The following is a 26,125-nucleotide window of genomic DNA, read 5'->3' on the forward strand; positions in this document are numbered from 1 at the left end:
AACAATTCCACTTCGAAACTTTCCTGTATTCTCAGAATTCGGTGAAAAATCGCAGTCGGCTGCAACAGAATTTTCGTAACGGCGTGCGCAGCAGCCGGTTTGAAATGCTGCGCCATCTAGCGAACGTCGGAGGCAACCATTGTCCCCTCGGAATAGAGTTTCTAAGAAACTCTATGCCAGATGGCGCAGCATGCTGAGCAGATTCAAAAAGTTCTCTGTGGCATAAACTACTGATAGCACTGCTCTTTTAGCTATCTAGAAATAATTTCAAATTTAAGGCCTGCTTTTAGCATGGCTTTTAGGAATCCCATTCCTTCTGGTGAGCAGGTATGTGGAAGGAAATGGTGTGGGTAATTCTCATATCTGCTTTTCCTCTTGAAAAATCGCGAACTGTTTAGCAGGTCATCAGCTGCCAATATTTAGATTATTGCATGCACAGCACTTTTCTCTAGTATCGAGTTTGGAAGTGCTTGCGCTCAGCCACACGGCATATGTCTCAACACAGACTGCAAAGCAATTATCTGAAGTGAGCAGCTGCACATGCATTGGTGTTTTGCGAAGTAGTGGACGAGAGAAAAGGGGCTTTGAGAACTAGTTATTGTAATAAGTGCTCAAAATCATGGCAGCTATGTAGGTGCACCTGAACCTGAAAGTTATGGGTGTTACCAAGGTGCAGACAGAGCGCGTGAACCAATGTTACCTATGCGACCTAGCTTCGGGACACTGGCTGTCTGAACACTATAGCCACTAGAGACAGAGGGCGGTTTTGATTGGAAGGAAGATGATGGGCAGCTATCTGTGGAGTGCGGTACTATGTAAGTACCAAAATGACAACAGTTTTGGCATGTGTGTGAAATGTAGTCGTAAAATACTTGCAACGTTTTTGTGTACGATGGCAGGTCGTTTACTTTTAACTTTTGTCCACCCAACACTACTTTACACATGCCAGTTCCCTGTTGCTACATAAAAATTATAACTTGTGATTGATGCAGTGCTGATATAACTTCACTAATTGCATTGATTTTTACTCTCACTGCTGCAGCACAGCGTAAACTGCTAGCAATAGTACTTATTTAATTGTGATTCGCAGAACTTTAGGAGCTAATAGCCATGCTTGTGACCTTCTTTTGCTTTGTTAGCCTTGTAGCAACCTGTAAACCACCACGAGTGCTTCTATTTTGATGACATTGCTTTTGTCCTACAAGATTACTGCAGATACTTCAAACAAAGTCAAGATGGAAACAGTACTGCCATCTCATAATGCATGAAAAAATTTCGAATGAGTACACACCGGTACGCACGAATGAGAGACTAGTAGAAGGCTATCTATTTTCAGTGACTATGTCAAAGTGTCTCTTCAAGTCTGACGCAAGTTTGCCACCTTTGAGAGATGGTAGCAGAGAAGCCACAATGATCAGTGGCATTTGATGCAGTTGCCTAGTGTGGAAGCTGGAAGTACCTAATCATCCAAGCATAGATTGAAAGGAATTTCAGCAACCTGTAGTTGGAGGCAGCCATGAACTTAGACCATGGGGAACTCATGGTCACTCTGTGGAGTAGTTAATCACAGCTGGAGCAAGCCTGGACTCTATAAAAATTACCTACATGCTCCCCTTGAAAGCTGGCAATAGAGGAGACATGTAAATTAATGCTTGTGTTGAATGGTGTTTCATGATATTTTTGTGGGACGTTGAATTCGATAATGAAATAATTGGCCTTGATCTGATGCCATGGAATCCAGATTCAAACGCCTTGCTGCACCTGACGTCAATTGTGGACTGCCGCAGCTGATACATGACATTTGCCAGCTGTTTCTCGCTGTGCAAGCACCGGATCTTTGCATAGTCTGCTGATATACAGTTTGCTGCCAAGGCAAATGCTTTCTCAAAGGCAGGAATTCAAGCAAGGTAGTATAGTAGACTTGGTCGCTTCTTTTCATGTTAGCTGGCTGAAGTGCACTTCAGAGACAACGCCATGAGGGAGCAAGCTGAACTGCTGCTGATGATGAGCGGTGCTGGAAATGGAAAGCCTCCAAAGTGACTGAAGTGCATTTTACCATTTCTGTACCAAAAGAGGAGCCAACATACAATGTGAAAGCAATGCATGACCCCAACAAACGCCAATAAAAGTGTCACTGCGAAGCCTATCCTTTCTAATATTATGTCCCTATCACACAAAGTACTAGGTGCTTCCAGTACGTTTCGATGAAAACAGGTTCTTTAATGTATATTATTGGAAACTTGACAAGAATTATGCAAACTTATGCAGGTATTTTGAGTAATACTGCTGTGATATGGTCAAATCATACCTAATTTACTGCTTTTCTCTGCAGAATGCTGATCTCATGCAGGTTATGGTGCAATGGTGTAAGGGGAAAGCTTCTACAGCAAGGAGCAACCATGTTTGTACCATATGTGATAAGCCTCTGTATCAGGCATGTGAAGCAGAAACTTATTGATGCCTGGCACTACGGGTCCTCAACGTCGTGTCTGCCACCACTTCTCACAACCTTTTTGAAGATTCACAGCAAGAAAAGGATTAAGTTCAGCTGTCTACAGCAACAATTAAACGATGCACAAGAGAGCGTAGACATGCTGCACAATTAGGAGCTACAAGATGTACTCCAGAACAAAACAAGCCAAGCACAAGGGTTTGAATGAAAGCTTATTGTAGATAAGGCAGCATGGTAAAAATGATTTTATGAAACAATAACAGGATATGAGGTTGGCAGTGAGATAGGTTACTGGTCAATGGCTTCACTGCAAGAAGGGCCACACATGCTGACCTCAGAAGTGGAAAAAGTATGGAACAGTCAACCGTTAAACTTTATCAACAGTAAACCAGGCAGGCTTTTGCCAATTACACTGGCTGACGTAACAAGCAGTAAATATTGACTTAGTGACAGTCTCCAAGAACATGTCAATATATATAAAACAAGTGCAGAAGAATAGAGATGAGAAACAAAGAGTTACTGAGAAAGATGGTGCAAGGAACACTTCAAGAAAAAATAAAGTACAGGAGCTCAACACAAAAGGGAAACGAGTTGAGAGCATCAAGCAAGAAGACACAGCTTTACTTGGTGGATGTAAACATAGGGCTGATATGAAAGCTATCTTGGCAGGGACAGACACATACCTTCTCGCCTGTTGCAGTGTAGAGGAAAGTACTATGGCCATTGCAGCAACTCTACTCACTGGAGAATTGTTGGTTATCGAGAAAGATCCTTTAAAAACACTGACAAACCGAGAATGACAGGAAAAAGGAAGAATGGAGAGAGCAGACAGAGAAAATTCTTGGTGCATGCCTGCCTAATCGCTCATTGTAGTTTTTATACTTATTTGCACAGAATTTGAAGTGCATTTAACAAGATGTGATTATATATATAATTAGAGGACATACTCCATAATTATGATGAGAAACTTGGAGATACTGCAAAAAAAAAAAAGCATATTTGGGGCGGTCTACCAGTATTCACTGATGTTGCCAAAATTTGGACGCTAACAAAAAAGCCATAGAAATCAGACCAAGAATAATACACCGAATGACGGAAAGAAAAAGATTGGGGCTCAAGTTGAAGAGAAGACTTGCACTATCAAGTAGGACGTGTAAAGTGTAGAACTATCAACTGGTGATCCATATCTGTAGAGTTATTGGAGTGGATACAAAAAGTGGAAAAACGTGACCGCGAGGGTGGCCGAGAATTGGATGCAGTGACGAGCTTTGGAAATTGTCCGAAATAATTACGGCCGCGGTTAATTGGCACAAAACGGAAATGGTGATCACAAGTACGAGCGCCCAGCGGGAATCGAACTCTTTTTCTGATATGGTGACATACGGCGAAGTGTACATAGAAAGATTCACTTTCTTCGATACAAAAATAACCAGACTTTTGTATCCCTCAAAACCCACCTCTCTCGTTACTTTCCCTTTGCTGTAACCCGACGCGATATTTTTTCTCGGACACGTAACGCACGGCACTTTTCTTTTTCTACTGCACGGATCGGGGAACAGGTACGCCAAGTGTGTTGACACAAACGGAAAGGTCGTCAAGAAATGTCCGTGCGGGATTTCAGCCGAACGAACCGTGATTGAACCGTGACGCTCCTTCAACTGGTTTTTTAATGGTCACATAAAACTTCGTTTTCTAAAAACTTAGTTTGGCCAAACCACGACCTCCTCTATAGAGGGGGTCGTGGGCCAAACTAAGTTTTCTACGACCATGAAAAAACCAGTTGAAGGAGCGCATTCAAACCTCCCGAGCTACCCTCCTTTGCTGGATCTTCACGGCCAATAAACAGAACAGTTTCGCCGTCGTCGCAGACGATGCGAATACGCGACTTTTTTTGATCGACGCAAGCAAGTAACCCAAACAGATGTAGCATGAAACAATTCTGCCGACCAAATGCCATTTCTGTGTGAAATTTGAGCTCGAACAATGCGCCCGTTTAGCTTGGAGAAGCACTCTATGGCGTGCGTTTATTTGCGCATCACGAGATAGTACTTTTGCATCCCACTGCATGTAAGTGTACCTTCCAGTTATGAAGCCCAGTGCTTTGGTAACTCATGAAAATTGCAGACACTAGTTACGTGCAGACACTAGTTACGTGCGAGTTCTTTCCTTCCTTCATGCGTGCGAGCATAATGGTCCCCGGTGTGCACCCAGCAAAGATGGACCTCAAATGCCTTTCCCGTCGATAGCTCAGTTGGTAGAGCGGTGGACTGTAGAGGTTTCGTACTATGGACATCCATAGGTCGCTGGTTCGAATCCGGCTCGACGGAGTGCTTTTTTTTTTTTAAAGTGAATGAACTTCAGACGTTTAACAGCTCGAAAATGTATTTTAGTTGTCGCTCTATCCTGCTTTTTGTCCCTTTTTTTCTTTAAAAGTGGCAGGGAGAACTGTTTCGCTTATTTCACATAATGCGATCCAAGAGTCGGGCGATCAATGCTGACGCGTCTTCGTGCCTTTGTATATCACTTTACATTTTTCAGCCTAAATATATATTTTCATCGCGCTTTCACTCGGCATTCCTTGTAAGGAAAGAATTGAGTTTAGAAACCACTGTGGGCCAACCAAACAGGCCTGCAGCGTGGTAGCGCCATCTTATTATTAAAATGACTATAGAACACAGAAAAGCCTGCGCCAGGGTTCTTACAGGTTGAGCCACGCCCACCGTCTCGGCGTGGAGTGAAGCATTCACCGCCAAGACATCGCTGACATTGTACAGAATGCACAAGACAGAAAAATTTAGGTGCGGGTCAAATCTTGAACCTGGTTAGAGAGGCTATGGCGTATCGGGCAACTAAGCGGCTTGGCGTCTGTAACGAGTGCGTTCCGGACACTGGACACTGGATAGGCAGCGCACCCACCGTGCCAGCCTGGCAGGTGGCAGTTAGTCGTTGATCGCGAGAGTTTGCTCACCCAATGAACGCTGCGGCCTATTACAGCAGTGCCGCGTGTCTGCCACAAGCCCACATCTCTCTGTCATCACCCCACGTACCAATAAGCGCGATTCAGGCGTCCACTGACCCAGGGAGCCAGTTATGCGCACTTCCTTAAAATCATCTGAGTGTAAAACGTCAACGCCAGTGAACACAATGAACGCCGACGGCCTATGGCTTCAGTACTGCGTTTCTGCCACAACGTTGTCAATGCCAACGCCTTTCCTGTCCAAGCTACCGCTCCATTGGTTTCGTAGCGCGACTGTGTCCACTGTCCCAGGGGGGCAGTTATATGCACCTTTCCTCTGCTTTCGAAGCTCAAGGTCAGTTTAAAATCAAATTTGCACGGTCCGCGATTGAAGCCCGAGGTCTCGTAGTGAAGCTTTCGCTTCAATATCCATGATGATGATGATGATTATGAATTTTTATGGCGCATGGGCGTCTGCGGCCAAAGAGCGCCATGCCACATGGTTTTTTTTTCTTGTACTCAAAGTGGGGTCAAAGACCCATTTTTTAAGCATTTCACCCTAAAGAAGCCAGTCAGCACATCAGGGGAAAGCTTGTACCCATTGTATGACTGGTGGGTACCCGGTGGCACTGGGGATCGAACCTCACACCTCCAGCATGCGAGGCGGATGCTCATAGGACTAGGCCACCACTGCGGTATTTTAGTAAATTAGATTGGTCTTTTATGGAAAAGAAATGGCGCAGTATCTGTCTCGCATATCTCGGTTGACACCTGAACCACGCCGTAAGGGAGGGGAGGAAGGCGCGAGTGAAAGAAGAATGAGAGGGAGAGGCGCCGTAGAGGAGGTCTTCGGAATTAAGGCGAAAGCCTTTAATGGCTCATTCTTCCGTCCGTCCGTCCGCCCGGCGTTACATCCAGGGGTGACTCATCCACGAGCGCAGCTGCCAAAAGGTCACATCTTCGTCGACAAAGGTTAGAGTGGGCAATTAAAAGGAATGAAAAATAATAGTGCCCCGCCCGCACCGCTAAAAGCACAACGGGCTTATCTTCGTCGACAGATATTAGTTTGGGCTTAAAAAAGGAATAAGAAAAAAAGTGCCCTGCCCGCACTATCTTCGTCGACAGGTGGAGCAGTCGGCGCGGCGACGTCGAGCGCTGCTTCGTCGTCAGTTGGTGTGCTGCAGCTAGTGGAGGAGGGTCGCGTGCCTGGCCACTGCGCCGACGGCAGAACAAACTCCGCCCGCCTTGTCAGTTGTGCGCATGCGCGGAATGACGTCAGAACACGCAGCTGGTGTGCACGCCGCGCACCTACATTACCCTCCGTCCGATGGTCGTCTTGAGCGACTTCAGCCAAGAGGCAAGGAGGAAGAAAGACTTATCAATGGTCTACGAAGCACGCTAGGTCACCCTTACCAGCAAAGCTACCACACAACATGGCAGCTGCCTGGATTTGGTGTTCTAGAGGTACCCCAGCACCAGAGATCCAGATATATGGAGCACATATCTGTGCACTTCAGTGATCACAAAGCAGCCATCGTGGACAATGATGTGGGCAAACATAAATCGTTTAGTGGTCATGAACTGCAGGAAGACACCTTTCCCGACGACAACCTTGAAGCTCTCATTGACTGTGATGTGTCAGACACAGAAGAAGTAGACGTACAACAGACGCGTCCTAGTACCTCAGTGCGATAAACAAACCATTCACAAAGAAACACAATGGTGTGGTCTCGGCCGTAACAAGCCGAGTACTCCGGCTCGGTAGAAGAGCGTCTTAACGCCACGCGGCGGGTATTTTAGCTAATTATTTGATTGAGTCGTGTCTTCATTAAATCGCCCTTAGACGGAAAGGGCGTGAACCCGCCTTTTTGTCACCCTTTGCCGAGATACGCGTCACCCCGGCGATACGAGAGCCCCCGGTAATACGCGAAGCGACGCTTCTCAGTAAACCGCAGCACATTCCAAAAACTTAAAACAGAACTTACGAAATAAGAGAGCAAATAGAATAGAAATTTCAATAAAAGCCCTGCGCTAAGGAAGTCATTCAGCCGGCTTCTGCAAACTTGCATGGATGTGCTAATTTCTCACCCGAAATTTTTGTTCAAATGAAAGGGAGTATGTGGGATCCCTTGGCATCCTGCTGGTAATGGGGTCCCGGTGGCAGCAATGCCATAGAGAAAGATATTGGTAAAGAGCGGACACTCCCATAGGGCCCAGCGGCCCATTTGACTGCAGCGCACCAAGCGGGCGGAGTCTCATAACATCCGGTTTCGGTTTCAACGCGCGCAGTTTGAATGGCTGCATGCGCTGCGCCTCGCTGCCTGGGACGACTTCCGGTTCCGGTTTCAGGGGCGCGCGGTTTGAATGTTAGCATACGCCGCGCCCCGCTGCGCCGTTGGCAGCGTGTAATTAAATAGATTTCGAGTGCTTTTGACCAGCCATGAACGCAGCTGCATCACAGCCTTTGCCAAATATTAGCACTCTACAAAAGACACCAGGTTTTGAGTGAAATGAGAACATTTATTTTGTGCAACATAAACAAAGCCGTGGGATGCGGAAGATGGTTCCTGGCCTCCTGCTCAAGGTGATCCTGTTGCGGCACCACGGCACACAGCAGGTGTTGCCGACGAGTGGCATCACCTGAAAAATTCGCAAGTATGGTCATTCTCAGTCACCTTATATTGTAACTCTGTAAACAGTGAAAAGGTGCGAAAGCGGCGAGGGAACGAAATTACGAGCGGAGTAAATATGTTTTTGCGAAACTCGCGTGCTGAACGTCGTTGCGCAAAGTACAATACACTACCGTACTACACGGCAGATACCAATCAGCTTTTTGCAAGCATTTCTACATTCCCCGACGTTATTGTCTACCTTCTAAAACCTAGGTGGACAGCAGAGTACGCAGTTTGTTCGAGAATATTTCGTACAAAGACGGCCACAACACGGACTACGAACCAGAAGTACGCAATGTGTTAGGAGCACTGAGAAATACACGGGTGCAACGTATGTTTTAAGAAGCATAGAAAAATTAAACTATCGGCGCAACAGTTGTTGGTTTTCAAGCTCTTAAGAGTTTAGAAAGCCCGACGCGTTGCCTTTTCTTGCCGGTTTTCAAAAGCGCATCCCTGTGTTGTCAATGCACGGGCGAAATGTGCGTTTCCACGAGCGCAGATAACGGACTCTTTCACACGTACTACATACATACATACGTACTACAAGAGTAAGGTTTTTGAGCTTTTCGTGCGTCATCTTTTTTTTCCACCAGTCTTGAAAACTACGGTCCCATACTTGCTGCGCGGGAACGGTCGTCTTCGCCGTTCGCCCACTTTCAAAAAAGTACATTTTAACCTTACACCGACAAATGTCACCCATAAGAAGTTGCATATTGTCGGGGGCCATACAAAAACGTGACATCCCGAGAAAGCGCGAAACCAAGCAAAACTAACCGCTAGGCACAGCGCGTCGGGCCACAGGCCGTGGGCAGGCTTTTTTTTTTTTGTTTCTACGCACCGACCGGCGAGGCTGCATCATGCAGCATCATTCCTCCCGCCGCTCCCGCCACGGCGTAGCATGACACAGCGTGCGCGCGCCCTTCACAACTGCGCCGGCGTACTAAGCTAGAGTGCTCGAAATGCAGCGTAATTTTGCATAAAGTGCTTGAAATGTAGCGTACTTTTGCAAAAACAAAACATTCCTTCCTTGACGTTGTCACAAACTGCAAGAATGCCGTGAACAACAGCCGGCTGGCCACAGAGCGAGCGCGCCGCTTCACGAACTGCAGACAGGCAACGGCGGCCGGCGCGGCCGCCAAAATTGCATGCAATACAGCGTACTTCCACAAATAAACATTTCTCACCTTGCCGCCGTCATAAACAGGAAGAGTTCTGCGTCGAAGGGCAAGAGAGACGAAAAAAATTGCGGTCTGCCCGCACGAGCAAATACGCCGCACGCTTTCACGCGCACAAAACAGCCCCCACGAAGCTCCGTTGTCTGCCACTCGGATGGATCTGAGCCGCCGCGCCGGCTACCCGCCCGCGCGCGCGCGTTTAGAGACTGGTGGCGCCATCCTGGAGTTGGAAGATTATCTAGTGGAGGAGGAGGATTTCGCGTCATTTCCTGGGGCCAGATTTCGCCGAGTGTCCGCTCTTTACCAATATCTTTCTCTATGGCAATGCTGCTGTTACGCTCAAGCCTCTCCACACAGTCGCACCAATCTTTCGCCTTTTACTAAAGATTGCCGTGTGGAGGGGCGTACTAATGAGCCTATAGGCCAATTTTTGAGGGGCCTTATCCGTTTGGGTGAGGCCTATTATTTAAATCAAAAGAAAGAATGCTAATGCGCACACATTAGTGATCACCTTATGCGCTTGCGACGAAGCCACGTAGGGCCTTCTCATTGGCATGCCGGTCGCAAGGCGCCGATATTTTTATTAAGGCGGAGGCCTTCATTGGCTCATACTGACGGCCAAAATTCTGCACAGCATGTTTCTCTATGCTACAGCTGTCAATCAAGCGTAGCGTCACTACAGCCCTCCGCCGTGGTTACACGCCGTGCACACCACGTGACATACCACGTGACACATGACGTCACGACAGAGGAAGACGGAGGTACACTACAGCCCTTCGCCGTGGTTACACGCCGTGCACACCACGTGGTACAGTGACGTCACACCACGTGACATACCACGTGACACATGACGTCACGACAGAGGAAGATGGGGGTCCACCTCGCGCCGTCGCTGTGGTTGCACGCCGTGCAGACCACGTGGTACAGTGACGTCACGCGCTGGGAGAGGGAGAACGATGCCATCGCACAGACGCCGGAATGTCCTCGAGCGGCATTCCCGCGCATTTCGAACGCGCGTTCACACTCGGTGTAGGTGAAACGCTCGCTCCACCGGGCAGGCGGACGCGGCTTCCGTGGCAATCCAGGCGCCCACCCAACGCGCGTCTCGGGGTTAGTCGGCGTTCCGCTGTAGCCATGCCGTTGTCTTCCCCCACGACGAAGGCTTCTAGTGGTTGTATTAAAATGACCAAGTATTCAACCAAGGAAAGCCATGTATTACCAAGCCTAGCCATCAATATGCTTCGCATCTGACCAGGGTTAACCAAGTTAAGCCTCAGCCATTTTTTATTTATTGCTCGTCTACCGAGCCGGAGTACCCGGGTTCGAACCCGACCACGGCGGCCGCGTTTCGATGAAGGCGAAACGCAAAAGGGGCCCGTGTGCTGTGCAATGTCAGTGCACGTTAAATATCCCCAGATGGTCGAAATTATCCCGGACATCTCTACTTCGGCACCTCTTTATTTCTTCTTTCATTCCCACCTTGCTCCCTTCCCTTACGGCGAGGTTCAGGTGTCCGCCGAGATATGACAGACTGATACTGCGCCATTTCCTTGCCTCAAAAAAAAAAAAAGAATTTTCCTAACTGCACTTCACAGACTGTGGCAAAACACATATGTTGGACTATAACACAGAACCTGTCGTTTTCCCCCAGAATACATTTCAGCTATACATGATGCGCTCCAGGTAATTGTGTGGAAAGTGACTACCCACTGGATTGGTTTCCGTTGCTGATGTACATTTCTTTGCTGCTCATTTAGTTGCGTAAGTTATGTGTAGTTCCATAAGTCAAGCTAGAGCCGCGCAGCAACTAGATGACTTTTTTTTGTAAATAATCTTTGTATAATGCCCTCTCCTAGTACGTAAGCGCGAGTAATGAATAGACTGTAATAAAAAAGCATGCTCCTTTGGCGCCATGAATTAGTGCTGCGTTTTGGAACCCGTTTATGTTCACAGTTGTGTCCGCCAGCGCTGCCTTTCTAAGAATGATAAATGCCAACCACACTGCCCAACTAAATAGCTTGCACCGGCAAGACGGGCGTTCGAATCCGCTTATTTTCCCTCTTTTTGTTAACGAAGCAATAACACGCTGTTGTTTAATTTACCCATGTAGGTGTGATTCCACTTACGTTGCATTGTGAGATGCTTTTGATCCAAAATCGCCCCTGAAACCATTCACTCCAAATCAATTTTTCACTCGTTCACTCCCCCCCACCCGCCCCCCTTCCCACCTTGCTACCCTAAGACGGCGGTTCGAATCCGCTTTATTTTCTGCCACAAACCAACAATTAGCTGCTCTCAAATAATTTGCCATTCCCAATGGGATGCGTGTTAAATTTTGGGTGGAAATGTGAGGTAATGTGGCGTCAAATTTGCCGCTTAAAAAGCTTTGAGACGAGCGCAGAACAGAAGATCGTGTGTCTTCGCATGTCGAGTACATCATCATCGTCAGCCTGACTACGCCCACTGCATGAGCAAATCTCCCCGCCCACCGTATCTTCGCCTCTCGTGCGTAGATTAAACTGTAGAGTGAAGTGAACAATAATTTTAGTGCTCTGGAACAACTTGCGAACCCGTAACCTCGTCAGCTCTCTGAATACCCTATTGAAAAGCTGTGGAAACAGCTTCAAGGGTAAATTTATCAGATTTTTCTGTTCTGCGCTTTTCACATCGTTGGCAGCCCTTTCTCCAGTGCGCGAGGAGTATGATGAAGAAGAAGAGAATAAGAAGATCGCACTCTGTGGACCATTTCCTGCTCTACTGTCCAAAGTTCGCACTTCAGAGAAAGATTTACCTGGAGGTCCCTCTCTCCAGGTTAGGGCTCCCGTTATCTCTGCCAGTGTTGTTATCGTTCGGAGCGAGCGCCGAAGGATTTGCATTGGGTTCAATTTGTGGGAATCTCCATGATTACATAATTGCAACTGGTAGGTTGATTTGCTAACTCCTTTAAAAGTCTTGGAGTTTTCTTTTTTATATTATTATTATTCTCGCCAAAATGTTCTTTGTTATTTCACTTCAAATATTCTTCTGTCGTTTTTCATGAATACATTTTTCAAAATTCACGTTTGGCTCCGATATTTTGTCGTAATCCTATGAAAATTTACTTATGTATACCACTATACCTTGGCCAATCCCTCCCCGTGGGTATGTGCCATTATAAAGAGGTGAAGAAGAAGAAGAAGATCGCACTGCTGCTCGGAGTCACGTAGCCCAACGGAGCACCTTTTCTGAGAGTTTTCTCTCTTATGAGGACGCGTTCTCACTCAGTGAGTACAGAGATCGTTTTCTGCAGTTTCGAAGCGTCTCCGTGGCAGTTCCCGTCTCTTGCGCGGTAATTACTGACATGCCGCAGAGCAGTTGTCTAGTACAGCTCTCAAGATGGAGCAGTAGTCTGGCGGGTCAGTCAGTTAGTGTAATTCACGGGAAAACATAGCAGCGATTAAAGACGTCGCTAGTGCAGAAAATACATACGTAGAAAGGACAAGGCAAGCGTATGTTGGGAACGTCTATTTCGTCAGTTATTCCTGACGTTTCGCTTGTACGATGAACTCACTGGTACCGCAATAATTCAGTTCTCTTGGTGTGGTACTTTCAAAAATGGAAGGAATAACAGTATTAAATCTAGACGACCAAGCGAATCTTCATATTTTGAAGCAATTTTTGGAATTACCGCATATTTGAAATGGGAGCAAAATGCCTAATCATTCACTTTTTATTACTGCGACTACCACGGACTTAATTTGAAACTGGGTATCTATTTCTAGCCTCTAAGCTCGGAAAAGGGAAATATTATTCTGAGGGAGCTCTTTTTAAACAACAAGACTGTGTTGCCAGTAGCCAAATGGCCTGGTACTGATACCAGAAGATAGGGCGTGCATGTCTCCTCCTACTGACGCCCTTTTGAGGTGCAACTGCATCGAATTATTTTTTCCTGCGCACACCCGGATTCCGTAAACTTCCGCCCGCCATACTTACAATTTCCTTTCTCTGAACTAGATGCCGACTGACTGCGTGGCATAAATCGAGCCTATATTTGCTTAATAACCTGCCCGAAACCAATTTGAGTGTGCACTTATGAGCTCTCTTGCGAAATTATTAGCTGCTGTGTTTGATGTATATAGGAGACGGTGGCCAAATGATACACCAGGGTGGCGACATCCTGTGCTGGCGAGGGCGTGTGTTGCCGGCTGTGGTCGCCATGATTAGGTCGCACTTCAGGCCTGGTTTATTGTATGCCATCGACGCACGAAGCATTTTTTTTTTATTAGGCGTAGAATTTCATACAACCGGGATTCGAGCCGCGGACTTCTTGCACGCGAGCGGGATGATGTGCCTTTGCGTCATCACTGCATCTAGACCTGTATATGCATATGTATAAAGGTACAGCCCGGCCCAGGTATCACTCTCTCCCTCCTTCGCCGTGAAGAAGGCAGAAACCACTGATAATCCCTCGTGTTAGTAATCGTAGAAACATTATCTTCCCTGGCTCTGCAGATCGCCAAACCTGCGCTGGCTCACAAGGAGTGGACTCCACTTATTGAAGCAGTACTGCTGAAGGTGACGCGAGACGCTTCCGTGCCGTGGGCGGGACCTCTTACGGGCCACCATGGCCGGCAGAATCAAAAGTTACCTGGGGGTCACTGCTCCCTTCTTCCTGGCACCGCTGCTATTCTTCGACAACCTGGTGAGATATGGAACACCTTGCAACCACCACATCAAAAGAAAAAAGAAAAGAAAACGGTTTACTAAACGCATATTTGTCTGTTAAGAAGGCCTCTTTAGGACGTTATTCATCATCATCATCATCATCATCATCAAAATCAGCCTTACTAGTCTACTGCAAGGTAAATGCCTCTCCAATATCCCTTCACAGCTACCCAGCCCCACGTATTCGCACCCATCCATCCGCACCCATCCAGTGGTGCCTGGGCGTAAGAAGTTCACATCGAAACATTGCCGCGTTGTTCTCAATTTATCTGCTGTTCCACAGAATGGTCTTGTCCAAGGACGGCACTCATTGAATTGTGCATTGAACACAATACTCAACTGTCGTTAGCGGTTTGTCACAGGTAGGAAACGCGGTTTGTTGGCTACGGCAGTTAATTACTACGCTACGAGTGGCTATATTAAGGCGAAAGCCTCTAATGGCTTATTCTCCCGTCCGTCCGTCTGTCCGTCCGGCGTTACATCTAGCGCCTGGGGTGACTCATCGACGAGCGCAGCTGCCAAAGGTGACGCCATCTTCGTCGACAGGAGGAGCTGTCGGCGCGGCGCCTTCGAGCGCTGCTCCGTCGTCAGTCGGTGTGCGGCAGCTAGTGGAGGAGGATGGCTCCCAAGCGGTGCAGGCGTAACAAACATAACGAGTGTTGGGCAGTCGAAGTAGCGCGACAAAGGCTTTCACCTAGCGCACTTTAGGCTGCCGAAGTGCCCCCGTAGTTTTTAGCAACGTTCAAACGAAAACCAAGGTCTGCAGTTGAACACGAGTGCACAAGAGGCGTTCCTTTCCTGCTCCCGTCGCTGCGTCTTCTAGAGCGAAACAACGGATACTACGTGGAATGAATTGGCCCATCATGACGCTTTCATTTATTCGGCGATTCGAGGCTAAAAATAGAGATTTATAAATGCGAAAGCATTTCTAGGCTGTGTCGGCGGGGTCGGGCCACCAAAACGTGTCCGCAAAACGTGTCCGCAGTATTTTTGACGTGAGAACGTCACAAATGCTCAAACACGCCATCAAACGAGTGGTTGTAATAGAAAGAGGATGATACGAGGATGCTGCGCCAAAAAAAAAAAATTGTCCGCAGGATGATTAGCTGATTAATTAGGGCCAAAAATGTTGAAAAAACGTCGAAATAGCGCAGACGTCGATATAGTGAGTGGACGGGAAAACAGCCGTGGACGGCAAAATAGCGGAAAAATAGGCAAATGATTGAAAATAAAGTTTGAAATGAATTGAAATGTATTTGTTGTTGTGTTGGGTTTAATGGCACATAGGCAGCTAAGGCCATCATGCGCCAAACGCAAGGTATAGGAACTGTTTTCTGTGGGATTTAATAAAAATGTGGAAGCTCTCAGTGGGTTAAAGGGCCTAAAAATTTAACTACCTAGTAATAACGGGGAAAACGAGGTTTAGGAATGGCTAATGGTAAAAGCTTTAAAAAGGTCAGGTAGCCTCAGCGGCCATCCTTGGCTGGGCAAGTATGCCGAGGATCCCGACCAATCAAATAAAAGCCTCAGCCTTTTCCTCACGAATGAGGAAGTGGCTGAGGGACATCATGCGAAGCTATGGGTCATGATCTATATTTTGTTGAGGAAACCTGCTTCAGTTAAAAACTTAAAAACACAAGATATGAAATGTATTTGATGAGTGATAATTAATCGAACAAAAAATTTAATTGACACAGAATAATTAGTCAATTATCAGCAAAAAACCATTGGGTTGTTGAATAGGCTGGACGGGGATGCAGTAAGTGGACGTGAAGGCAACCACGGCGCGAAGTTTGAAAAACCAAAATGGTTTATTGAGATAAAAGAAGGTGTAAGCAGAGTACATAAATCAATCTTTAATGAAAGCCTGAGATAATTACGCCATTTCAGTAGTTAACCAAAAAGAAAATTATAAAGAGAGGCAAAGAAAGACGACGAGTGCAGTGGAGGTTTGGAGGTGCAGTGGAATGCCACTGCGGTTCGCCGCAGTGACCTCTAATTTTGTTTTTATTTCTCAGCGGTAAACCCGTCTACTGTACCGAATGAAGCAAAAGGATGGCTGGGTCTATTTATTTGTTATTTTATGTTGAAGCTGCTTGTTGCAATGCATTTGTTTCTGCTGCACTTGCACAAGTTAAACCGTGCCTTGTAGCAGTGGAAATTGTTACCTGCTAGGTCAGCAGATGGTCGACTACCAGTGTCCGTTATACGTATTTGGTAAATTCAATTGATTATCATATCTCAAAGCCTTAGCTTTAAGTGATGATAATGAGTACTGATGTGCTTTGAATGATTGTGATAAAGTTCCCCTGTTCTTAATCTCTGTGTTGACCTCAGATCATGCCTTCTCAAACGCTCCCTGTCTGCTGTCCAGTCCTACCCAAATAAAACACTGCAGATGGCAGTTTTATATCAGTAGAAAACATTACTATCTCAAAACACCAGCCACTTCTTTCTCAGCGACTAATTACAAAGGGACGCCAGTAATAGTTAGTCACAGCACGAACTAATCGCTCGTCTAAAAAAAAATAATCAACCACAAGCTAGGCTAGATCGGTGCCATGTTGATCGTTTCCTGGATTGCCGTATTGTACACAAACGTGACATGGGGCAAGACTTCGTCCCACGTGTTATGATCCACTTTCACGTAGGTACATCGACAGCGTATCTGCAAATGTCTTCAGACGCTTCGTCAACTCGTTCGTCTTAGGTATGGCGGGCCGCACGCACGCACTGCTGCCTTGAGCAAATTGCAAGGGGCATATAATAATAAAAAGGTTTTGCATTCAATCGTCGGGAGGGTTTAATGGTGCAGTTACTTCCATTTGACCCTGTTCTGGGTTAGAGTGTAAGTGTTTGCATTCCTTAATGCGCCCATATAGTTTCTAGACTCAAAGTTTCAGAGGCTAGTAAGCGATACCAGCAGTTTGCTGTTGCGTCATGCACTTCAGCGCCGCCAGCTACGAAGCTATTTGCGCAGTAGGTCTCGCATGCTGTTAGCTGTGGTTAAGGTGAAAATTTTCGTCTTAGCAAAAAGAAAGAAAAAATAATTTCGCTAAACGAGCGTTGATACGGGTCTGTTGCACGAAGTGGGATAGACGTGCAGTGTGTACCGCGTCGTGCGCAGGTGCTGTTGTACGCCGTGCTTCTGGTGACGCTGTTCACGGTTCTCGAGACACTCCCGCTAGCCGTGGTGTCCATGTGCCCGTGGGTAGGTGCCGCCTTGATCGGCGTGTCCCAGACAGACTACGCGGACCTTCTCACCAGTGCTTCTGCGGTAGGTGCAACGCAGCCGCAACTTTCAAGGCCTTGACTCAGTCACCACAAACGGGAGTGATATGCCCTCGGCGTTATGAGTTCAACGGACGCTGCATGCGTGTGTGTACGGGAGGGTGGGGGCGCATACACATGCCGCATGTAGTACAGTAATCATCATGGCCAATAGATTACAAAGCGATGGTTAATTATCTAAATAATTTGTAGGAGGTTGTGGTGAAGCAGCGGCTAGAGCGGCATCAGTAGTTCAGACAGGTGATAATCTGCACGCAGCTCGACATATATTTGCGTAACTAAGTAAACTCCGTGACCAAACGGCCGATAAGAGAGTTACAGCGTCAGTCTAGCGTGAGACGAGGGTGTGGGGTTTGGCATGCGCAATTTAACGTCTTAGCTACACGTGGGCTATGAGAGCCACCGTAGTGGAGGGCTCCGGACTTAATTCGACCATCTCGGGTTTCGCAACATGCACAGACATCGCACAGCACACGGGCATTTATGGATTCTGTCCCCATCTAAATGCGGCGCCGCGACCTTGAGCTCACCAGGCGAACACCAATGGCGTTAGACACTGCGGCGGGTAACATGGTAGGAGGAGTATGAACGGCCGGATAAGAATCGAGGTGCGGATGTGATCTGTAAGTGGGCGCAGGTGGTGTGTGAGGAACAGCGACAAAGCAAGCAGGTCACGCGGTAGATAGGCTGCGAGAACCCGTGAAGAAGCGGAGGGCAGAAGAGTGAATGCCGCTTCTCAAACGCGCGGCGATGACTGTTGGCTGCGTGGACTCAGGATCATCTCGAGAACGTTGTGTATTTACGTGCCTTTCCTCGATGCTTAGAAACGACATGCAGAGTGGGGCTAATTTTGAATTTTTGTAAAGACCTCTAAATAAACAAGGCAGAACAGCGCAAGCTACACAGGTACAAGAAAGAAGACGAGACACACACAGCGCTGACCTTACAACTGAAGGTTTATTTTTCCAGGCACTTTGGTAAATATACAGCAGCATCAAGAAAATAAGAGCAACCCGGTCTGATACACAGTCATCGCCACCAGAAGTCCCACAGGAGAACTGAGATTATCCAGCTACAGATAAGAACTGGAATTCTTTATCTATTAAGAGCTATGGAGGGGGTGCTGACACAACTCTCTTTAAGATGCGTTATTTTTATGGCTTCAATGATTTCTCGCGTGGCTTTAAAGAGTTGTGTCAGCACCCCCTTCATAGCCCTTATAGATAAAGAATTGCAGTTTCTATCGGTAGCTGGATAATATGAGTTCTCCTGTGTGACTTTTGGTGGCGATGACTGTTTATCAGACTCGGTTGCTCTTATTTTCTTGATGCTGCTGTATATTTACCAAAGTGTCTGGAAAAATAAATCTTCAGTTGTAAGGTCAGCGCTGTGTGTGTCTCGTCTACTTTCTTGTCCCTGTGTTGCTTGCGCTGTTCGGCCTTGTGATGAACCAACTAGCCCGCGATGTGTTATTCATTCTGTGAATAAATTTTCGTCAATGCGTTAACGTTTTTTTCTCGTCAGATTTCTAGTTGCCCTGTTGTTCAAGGGACGAGAAACAACAGATGAAAAATGCGCTTTCCAGCGCGACTGTTATTTTCTGATTTGCCTATTGAGTGGTTTCGATGATGGTGTTCATGTAACCCAATCACGAAACTATGAGCAGGTCAGGTGTCTATAGCGAGCACGAGATTCGTACAACACTTCTGATTGGTTCGCAAACTCAAGTTAAGTTTTCAGTGACTTCTCTGACGGCTCTGATTGGTTCTCAGAATTTGTGACGCAATCGCCAAGGGATCAGTAAAGACTTGAGGAAATAGTAAAATAACATAAACTGTGCATGCGCCACCAAGATCACGTCTTGAAACTCACTCAGGCAGAGGCGCAGCACAGTTGCGGCCAAGACGTCATTATTAGAGCCGTCGAAGTTGAAGCGTAGAGCCGGATTTTCTATGTTCGAGAAAATTTCACGACGAATTTATTTATTTATTTATTAGAGATACTATCAGTCCGGTCTGGACCAAGATAGGAGTGATACAAGGTAGAGATTAAAAAGGCGGAACACGACAAACAAAACACCAGCACCATCCAGTCGGTGCCAAGTGTTAACATTTCAAAAAATGGAACTGACTTCTAAGCAACAAATAAACATGCGCAAAAATATCGCTGCAACGAAACAGGTAAGACAGTGAAAACACCGTGCCCCACACAAATGCAAGGCGCATTATACCAGGCACTATACCAACAAATCACGAACTCCAGCAGAGAACACATCTACACCCGATGCGAGCACCATCTCTGGCAGTCTGTTCCATTCTCTCGCTGTGGACAGGAAGAAGGAATGCTTGTAGCAGCGCTTAGGAAACTTTTGTTCTTTTACATGTCTGCAATGTTTACCCCGAGTGATACGTAAATTATCATAACAGCAGTTCTGTCTCTACATCGACTTTAGTAGCCATGGTTTTTGTTAATCTCTGTCCCGAACCTTACTACCCCTCTGTCTCTGCAGGAGATGATGTCACTGGCGGGCTTCCTGGTCGTGTACGTCGCCGTCGAGTTGACGCACCTGGGGACGCGGCTGTCGCTGCTGCTGCTCCGGTCGCAAGGCTGGCGGGTCAGGCGGCTGTTCGCTTCGGTCATGCTGGTCACCTTCGTGGCGTCGCTGGTCCTGCCGGCTGCCTTCGTGACCCTGCTGCTGGCCGCCTGCATCTGCCGACTCGCTGACAACATGCCGGCAAGTGCAACTCTCTACACTCGCCACACCACGTACTCTAACTGGCTCTCACAGACCGTAACCAGTTCTCTTGTTAAGCCTGTTATTTTAAGTTTTTAAAGAAAAAATGTGCCCCTTTTGCCTAAGCTTAAAAGAGAGCGGCGTATTTTAAGCAGCTGGAATTTAATAGCAAGTGCAACTTTGGAACCACGACTCATAAGAGAATGCCTCCTGGTGTAGTGGTTTTGCATTGGTGATGACCTGCTACTGCATAAAGCTCACTTATCGCTTAGGTCATGGCGCATCATCATATTTGGTTCGCTGCGCTCTTGTTCCTTTAGCTTTTGTGGATCCTGCCAGAGTGCTCACTTTGCTTCGCTTCATTAGACAGTTTTAGCTGTGCGTCCGCAAGGGCTTAGCGTACGCAAGGAGCTTGCGGGGACCGTAGTGCGCATGCGCAGAACGCAAGCGCTAGCCTGCGTCTTGCATACGTACGCAAGCCAGCGGACTTTGCGTTGCGTTGCTTGCGTGGTTAACGTTGGCAACATGGCGGCGCCCTGCACGCCCGCTTCGGACCAAATACTGCATCGCCGCTGCATTTTTCGACGCGATAGCTCGGTCTAAACGGTTGTATTCACTTTTATTTTGTGCATTCTCACCCCTCCATAACGATATATGTGACAAATAGTCATCGTTTTTTAGATAAATCCAAGAATTTCTTGGTGCTAAGCCTAACTATCTACGGCATACACTGTCTTCATAGCAACGACCTCCGGTAAAGTACTTCTCCAACTTTGAGCTAGAATTTATATTTTCATTTGATTCAATTGATTTACATTAAAAAAGAAACAAAGCCTTCGAATGCAACCACCACTGCCATTAATAAAAGAGGAAAAAGTTTCCGCAGCACACAGTTTAGGAGCTTTGACTTGCTGTCGCTAGATGGCGCCACTGTATTCTACGCTTCCCGGGCGCTACGCTAGCCACTCCCAACTAAAACTGTCGTTGCCAGGACGGGTGGCACTGCGCGTAAGATCCGCCCGTAGCGTACGCACAGCTTTTGCGGACGCACAGCTAAAAATGTCTATTAAGCGAGAACACCGGCTGGTGACCTGGCTTCAAAGCACCTATTAAAATAACCACAGTAGTCGCTTCGTTTCCGAGGCATTGACACTGGCAAGCCGGGCAGCTTCGTGTCAGGTATTGCTTCCTGTGGATATCGACCACATCCTGTTTGTCATTGAATGAATTTCGGCTGTTGTTTGTGTCACCTCACAAAGGTTTCGAGACCGTAAACGCAGGAGCGCCTAATTTTTTTTTTCAGTTCGAGGCTCCAATGGAAAATGGTTTTGAGGATTACTCGTGCTTTTATATTTCTTATCCCAACTAACAGTTCAGGAAAAAAAGTCTCTTGACGATAAGCTAGTCCCAGTGGACATTAAAACTCCCATGGACGTACTATGGACGTTCGGGACATCCGCAGGACGTCCAAAGCAAATCCATGTGCCCAATGGGGTGTGCCACTACACTCATCTGACTTCCAACGCGTATATTCTGCCACCACAGGACGACGCAACAGTGTTATCCCAGCAGCAAGCACGACTCAGCGCAGCACCCGTGACCCAGACACTGACGACAGAGGCGAGAGTGCATGCCATCCGTTCTGACGACCCCCTGAATCAGCGATTAGCCCTTTCGCCGGCCGCGAAGGACCGTGCATCTCGAACACCCAGTCTAGAGGAGCTGCCGCTTCCTGGATCGGGCTTCCCGTGGGCGCTTGTCAGGATGGACGACGTCGTCAGGCAGATGGTGAATGCGTTGCGCTCGGCCTGCATGGAGTCTCCGCAGCTGCGACTTCTGCGCACCCGGAGACGATCCCAGGCGCCCGAGTTGACAGACACGCAGACCCCAGCCAACTCGAGCATGCTCCGCACCGCTAGCACCTCGGCAACTTCCAGGGCGACTCCCTACGAGGCAAGTTGCTTGTGTATCATACTGAAAGACGCTGAAAGAGCGAAACATGAAGGATATTATGAGCCCCTACAGCGACGGTAACACAAAATGAAGAAGGAGCGGGACTCGAGCCCCAGTCCGATCGCCAACGTTTCAACAAACTACTCTTTGCAACCTTGGCCAACTGGCTGAGGCTTTTCTCTCACACTTGTTCAATTTGTGCTGTCAAGAATTCCGTCATGCATGCTTTCTAACAACATTAAAGGTGCACTGAAGAGGAATCTGAACTCGTATTTTTACCGCTGGAACTCGATCTACACTTTCAGAGTGTTGGTGGGAAGAGTCGACCAACCTTTCACCCAGTCCCGTGGCCGCTTGCCGTTCTGCCATCGGCGGAGGGATACGTAGTGATCGGCGAAAGCAAAGAGTCCACGCGTATTTTTATTTCCGTGGGCCTAATTTGCAGCTGTGTATTCTCTGACTAGACCTATTTTTTTTCACGGAAACCTAGAAGAAACAAAATAAAAGCGAAAGCAAAGTAGCCACGCGACTGCCTGAAATCGACTCCTCTCACCGTATGCGGGGAATTAAAAAAAAAAAAGGCGGGATCCGGGACGTTTAATCGGATTTAAATTAGGGAAATCAGCCGCACAGGGCAGTAAAACGAAGTTTCTAAGAATGCTGGGAACGTGTAGATCAAGTTCCCGCGGCAAAAAGACGAGCTCAGAATCCTCTTAAGTGTACCTTTAAAGCAAATGTAGCTGCATTTATCGTTACCGGTGTCGTTAGTACTTGTCCTGTCCTCGCCTCGTCTTTTGTAGTTGCCGTGCTCTGCTTTCTATGTAATGAGGAACCAACACGTCCAAACATTTCCCCACCTGAAGTACTTGAGGCTTCCGTGGAATACTATTTGTCCTGTGGAATCGTGAGGCATACTTAGATCTGCAGCGATGCGCAGCCGATGTGGACGCTGAGAATAAGCAGCACCCGTTATCATCATATGCCTCAAGACCAAGTCCACCCTTGCATACACTCAAAACTTTTGTCTCATAATTAAGCAGCAATCCACAAGTTCTTTTGCGCAATGTGTAATTTTGGTATGATCACTGAAGTCAGCTGAGGACACATGTGTTTTTATTCCCCTTGGTAACCCCTGTGTTGTTATCTTGGGCTCCAGCTGTCTCGATTCCAGACATCGCGCCAAGCGTGGTCCTCTGTGAGCCGGCGAATGCCACGGTCCATGCCGGGGGTATTCAGAGACCAGGGACAGTTAGCTCGACCTGCGTTCGGGGGTTCTGTTACGCGAACGCCCGCGCTGGGCGCCGGCGTCTCCCGGTGTCCGCTGCGGGTGGCACGTGATTCTCTTGTGAAGAAGCCGTTACGTGCCAGCCCCAAGTCGTCCCTGGGCAATGCCTCCCCTCGCACCAGCCGGAGTAGGGAGAGCATCGTGGAGACGAGCGGAGGGTCGCATTCGCACTCGCCTTCCGCCCATCCGTCCCTTTGCTCGCCTGGCGGTCAGAGTACGCCGCCCAACCCTGGAAGACCTCGGACACCGACTCAGGCCTCGACCATGTCGTCCAAGTAAGGCCGCACGAGGAGCGAGATTAAAAAGCACAGTGCTGCCCCGCGAGCAAGCGTGAAAAGCCAAGATCATGAGCTCTAACCTTTCATTACAGCGTTTCTTTGATCGTCGCCTAGGTTCATTGGAATAACTTCTTGCAGGCCTATTTGAGTTATATCATCTTTTTCCTGCGCAACCTTGTTTTCATTTTGGTGCGAAATCACTAGTCCACGAGGTTTAAACGGCTCAGCGAGCTTGTGTGAAGGTTGACCTTGAAGATGACCTTAGCAGAACCTAGCATTGCAGCAGGCCACGCAGAAATAAAAATTGCATGGACACTTTGGCAATTAAAGTGTTGAGAGGCGAAAGCCGAGGACACTATGCTGTGACGACTTCCGGTGCATGTGACGTCACAACGTTCCCGTGGCTGTATCGATACCCAAATTGTACATATTTCGAGATATTTAGAGCTAATTACGCTTAATTACACATTTCTCAATCTAATTTGACACAAATCCGACGTTTTTCGGAACCATTTTGTAACAATTGTCACTACGTCGTGACGACTTCCGGTGGATGTGACGTCACACAGTTCTCGTGGCTGTATCGACGTCCACACTATTTAACAAGGGGAAGCTTTGGGCCACTTGGTCTGACATGTTGGAGAGGAGGAATAACCGCGAACTTGGACGAGACTGAGGAACGAGAAGAGGACAGGACGAGTGGTAACTAGCAACTGAAGTTTATACTTCAGTAAGTTTATACTTCAGTAAACTTCAGTTGCTGGTTACCGCTCGTCCTGTCCTCTTCTCGTTCTTTAGACTCGTCCAAGTACGCGGTTATTCCTCCCCTCCATGCTATTTCTGCGCAATTCCGAGATTTTTGTTTACAATTAATTAATTAATTAACCTACAGTCATCTAACTTGACTTCTAGGTTCATTTTTTCCTCCTCTATATGAAGAAATCATTGGTTTTCTTCTATCATTTTTAGTTCCCAAGTTAAACGCGTGTGGCACGCTTTGTTAACGGACGACAGTATCAGGTATTAAAGGCTTTCACCTTAAAATAAATATTGCCGCGACATAGTTTCGAATCAGCGGCGACGCGAACACATCAGCTTCGCTGGCCGCTCCACGAGGGCGCTATGCTATCGCCGCAACATTGAGGGGCTTTAGCCGCAGCCGATCACGCCTCGTGTTAAACTGCAACATACCACTCGCGCGGTGCATTGCACGTCGTCGTCTCCATCAACTTCCATCTGCGACGCGAAGAGACCAGGCCAGCTTATCGTCGTTCAGAGCTTAACCTGAGTCTTATATCGTCGCCAGACGTGCCGACGAACTAGCAAAGCAAAACCAATACGCTAGCTTTCGCACGTCTACTCGGTTTAGTAGAGGTGCGAAAGCATGTGTTTAGGCTGGTTGGCTCATGGTTTTGCTTTGCTGGGTCGTCGGTTCTGCCGCACTCCAGGTTTCTGTTCCTACTATGGGGCTAACTGCGAATTGGTTTTGTTTAGTTTAATTTTATGGGGTTTAACGTCCCAAAGCTACTCAGGCTATGAGAGACGCCGTAGTGAAGGGCTCCGGAAATTTCGACCACCTGGGGTTCCTTAACGTGCACTGATCGACATCGCACAGTACACTAAATACTTTTTCACGTGTTATATTTTGTACGTGGAAAGAAAGCTGCTCAGTATGGAAGTTCACGATGAGTACAACACAACGACCACGAGATGGAGAGAGAGAGAGATGACTATCAAGGCACATGTAAACTGCAAGCACCTGCGTGCAGTTGTATTAATTCCGCTGGTATTATCTACCGTTCACAAAACAAGTCTGTAAGTAATTACCAAATATTCCAGCATCACATCTATATAGTTCACTGCAGATGTTCGTAAACAGTCCGGTACACATGCCATTGAGCTGCGAAGCCAGTGACTATTTCGAAGGGAATTAATGCGCTTCTTTCCTGTCGTCTCTATCCTTCTTCCTGTGAACGTCTTTTTAGCGCATAGCCTTTCAAATATGAATATGTACCAACTAGCCCGTCAAAAAGCCTTATTAATAGGGAGGAGACAGAAGCAAAGGGGAGGTCAACCCAATCTTTGTCGTTTTAAGCTTGAGATAAGCAAAGCCCGACGGGAAGTGCACTGTATTTGAGCGGCACAAGTACGAACATTAATTTTTTTCTTAGGAATCGCTGATCCTAGACATAAATATTATTAATTGTCAGTAAACATCGTAATAACGTACATAGATTATGAATGCCACTAATAAGAAGGAACACAACTATACATCATTTGTTTTTAACGAACTACGCCATTGCGCAGTAAGGCTTTTTGGTGTCCTTTTTTGTGCATATTTACATCCACGCTGAGATTTTTCCTTGGATGGCTTTAAAGGGTGGGTCGCTTGAAATTACAAAACTGCGGTCACAGGACGTCTGTGCGCACGTCGCTGGTGCCTTCGATGTTTGCGAGCTTCGCCACCGCTTCCCGACCTTTGAGAAAACGCGCCTAAACACACTCGCTTATTAGATGCTTTTATCATAGCGGAGATGTACTAGCGTAGACGCATACATGTATACTGGACGCTGGCTGCGCACGGGCAGTGTCCCCGCCTAACCCCTTCAAGCGTCCGGTTAATAC

The 26,125-nt window shown here is 47.3% G+C and overlaps 1 protein-coding gene and 2 non-coding genes across 3 annotated transcripts in view; all 3 read left to right on the forward strand.

Annotated features, from left to right (window-relative positions):
• Positions 1-4,688: 4,688 nt before the first annotated feature.
• TRNAY-GUA (transfer RNA tyrosine (anticodon GUA)) lies at positions 4,689-4,779 on the forward strand. The gene is given in 2 exon segments: positions 4,689-4,725; positions 4,744-4,779. It is a non-coding gene; the product is annotated as a tRNA-Tyr (tRNA).
• A 4,811-nt stretch (positions 4,780-9,590) lies between these two features.
• Positions 9,591-9,711, forward strand: LOC149363148 (U5 spliceosomal RNA). The gene has a single exon (XR_016289289.1). It is a non-coding gene; the product is annotated as a U5 spliceosomal RNA (small nuclear RNA).
• A 4,039-nt stretch (positions 9,712-13,750) lies between these two features.
• The window catches only part of LOC149363149 (uncharacterized), a 68,405-nt gene continuing 56,030 nt past the window's right edge, over positions 13,751-26,125 (forward strand). The window contains exons 1-5 of the mRNA XM_089573379.1: positions 13,751-13,936; positions 17,087-17,236; positions 19,760-19,984; positions 21,530-21,937; positions 23,094-23,497. Coding sequence (XP_089429505.1) covers positions 13,859-13,936; positions 17,087-17,236; positions 19,760-19,984; positions 21,530-21,937; positions 23,094-23,497 — 1,265 coding nt within the window. The 5' untranslated portion in view covers positions 13,751-13,858. The remainder of the gene's footprint in view (positions 13,937-17,086; positions 17,237-19,759; positions 19,985-21,529; positions 21,938-23,093; positions 23,498-26,125) is intronic.

This window comes from Amblyomma mixtum, chromosome 2 (assembly GCF_055824585.1).
Source record: "Amblyomma mixtum isolate Tamu chromosome 2, ASM5582458v1, whole genome shotgun sequence".
Classification (NCBI taxonomy): domain Eukaryota; kingdom Metazoa; phylum Arthropoda; class Arachnida; order Ixodida; family Ixodidae; genus Amblyomma; species Amblyomma mixtum.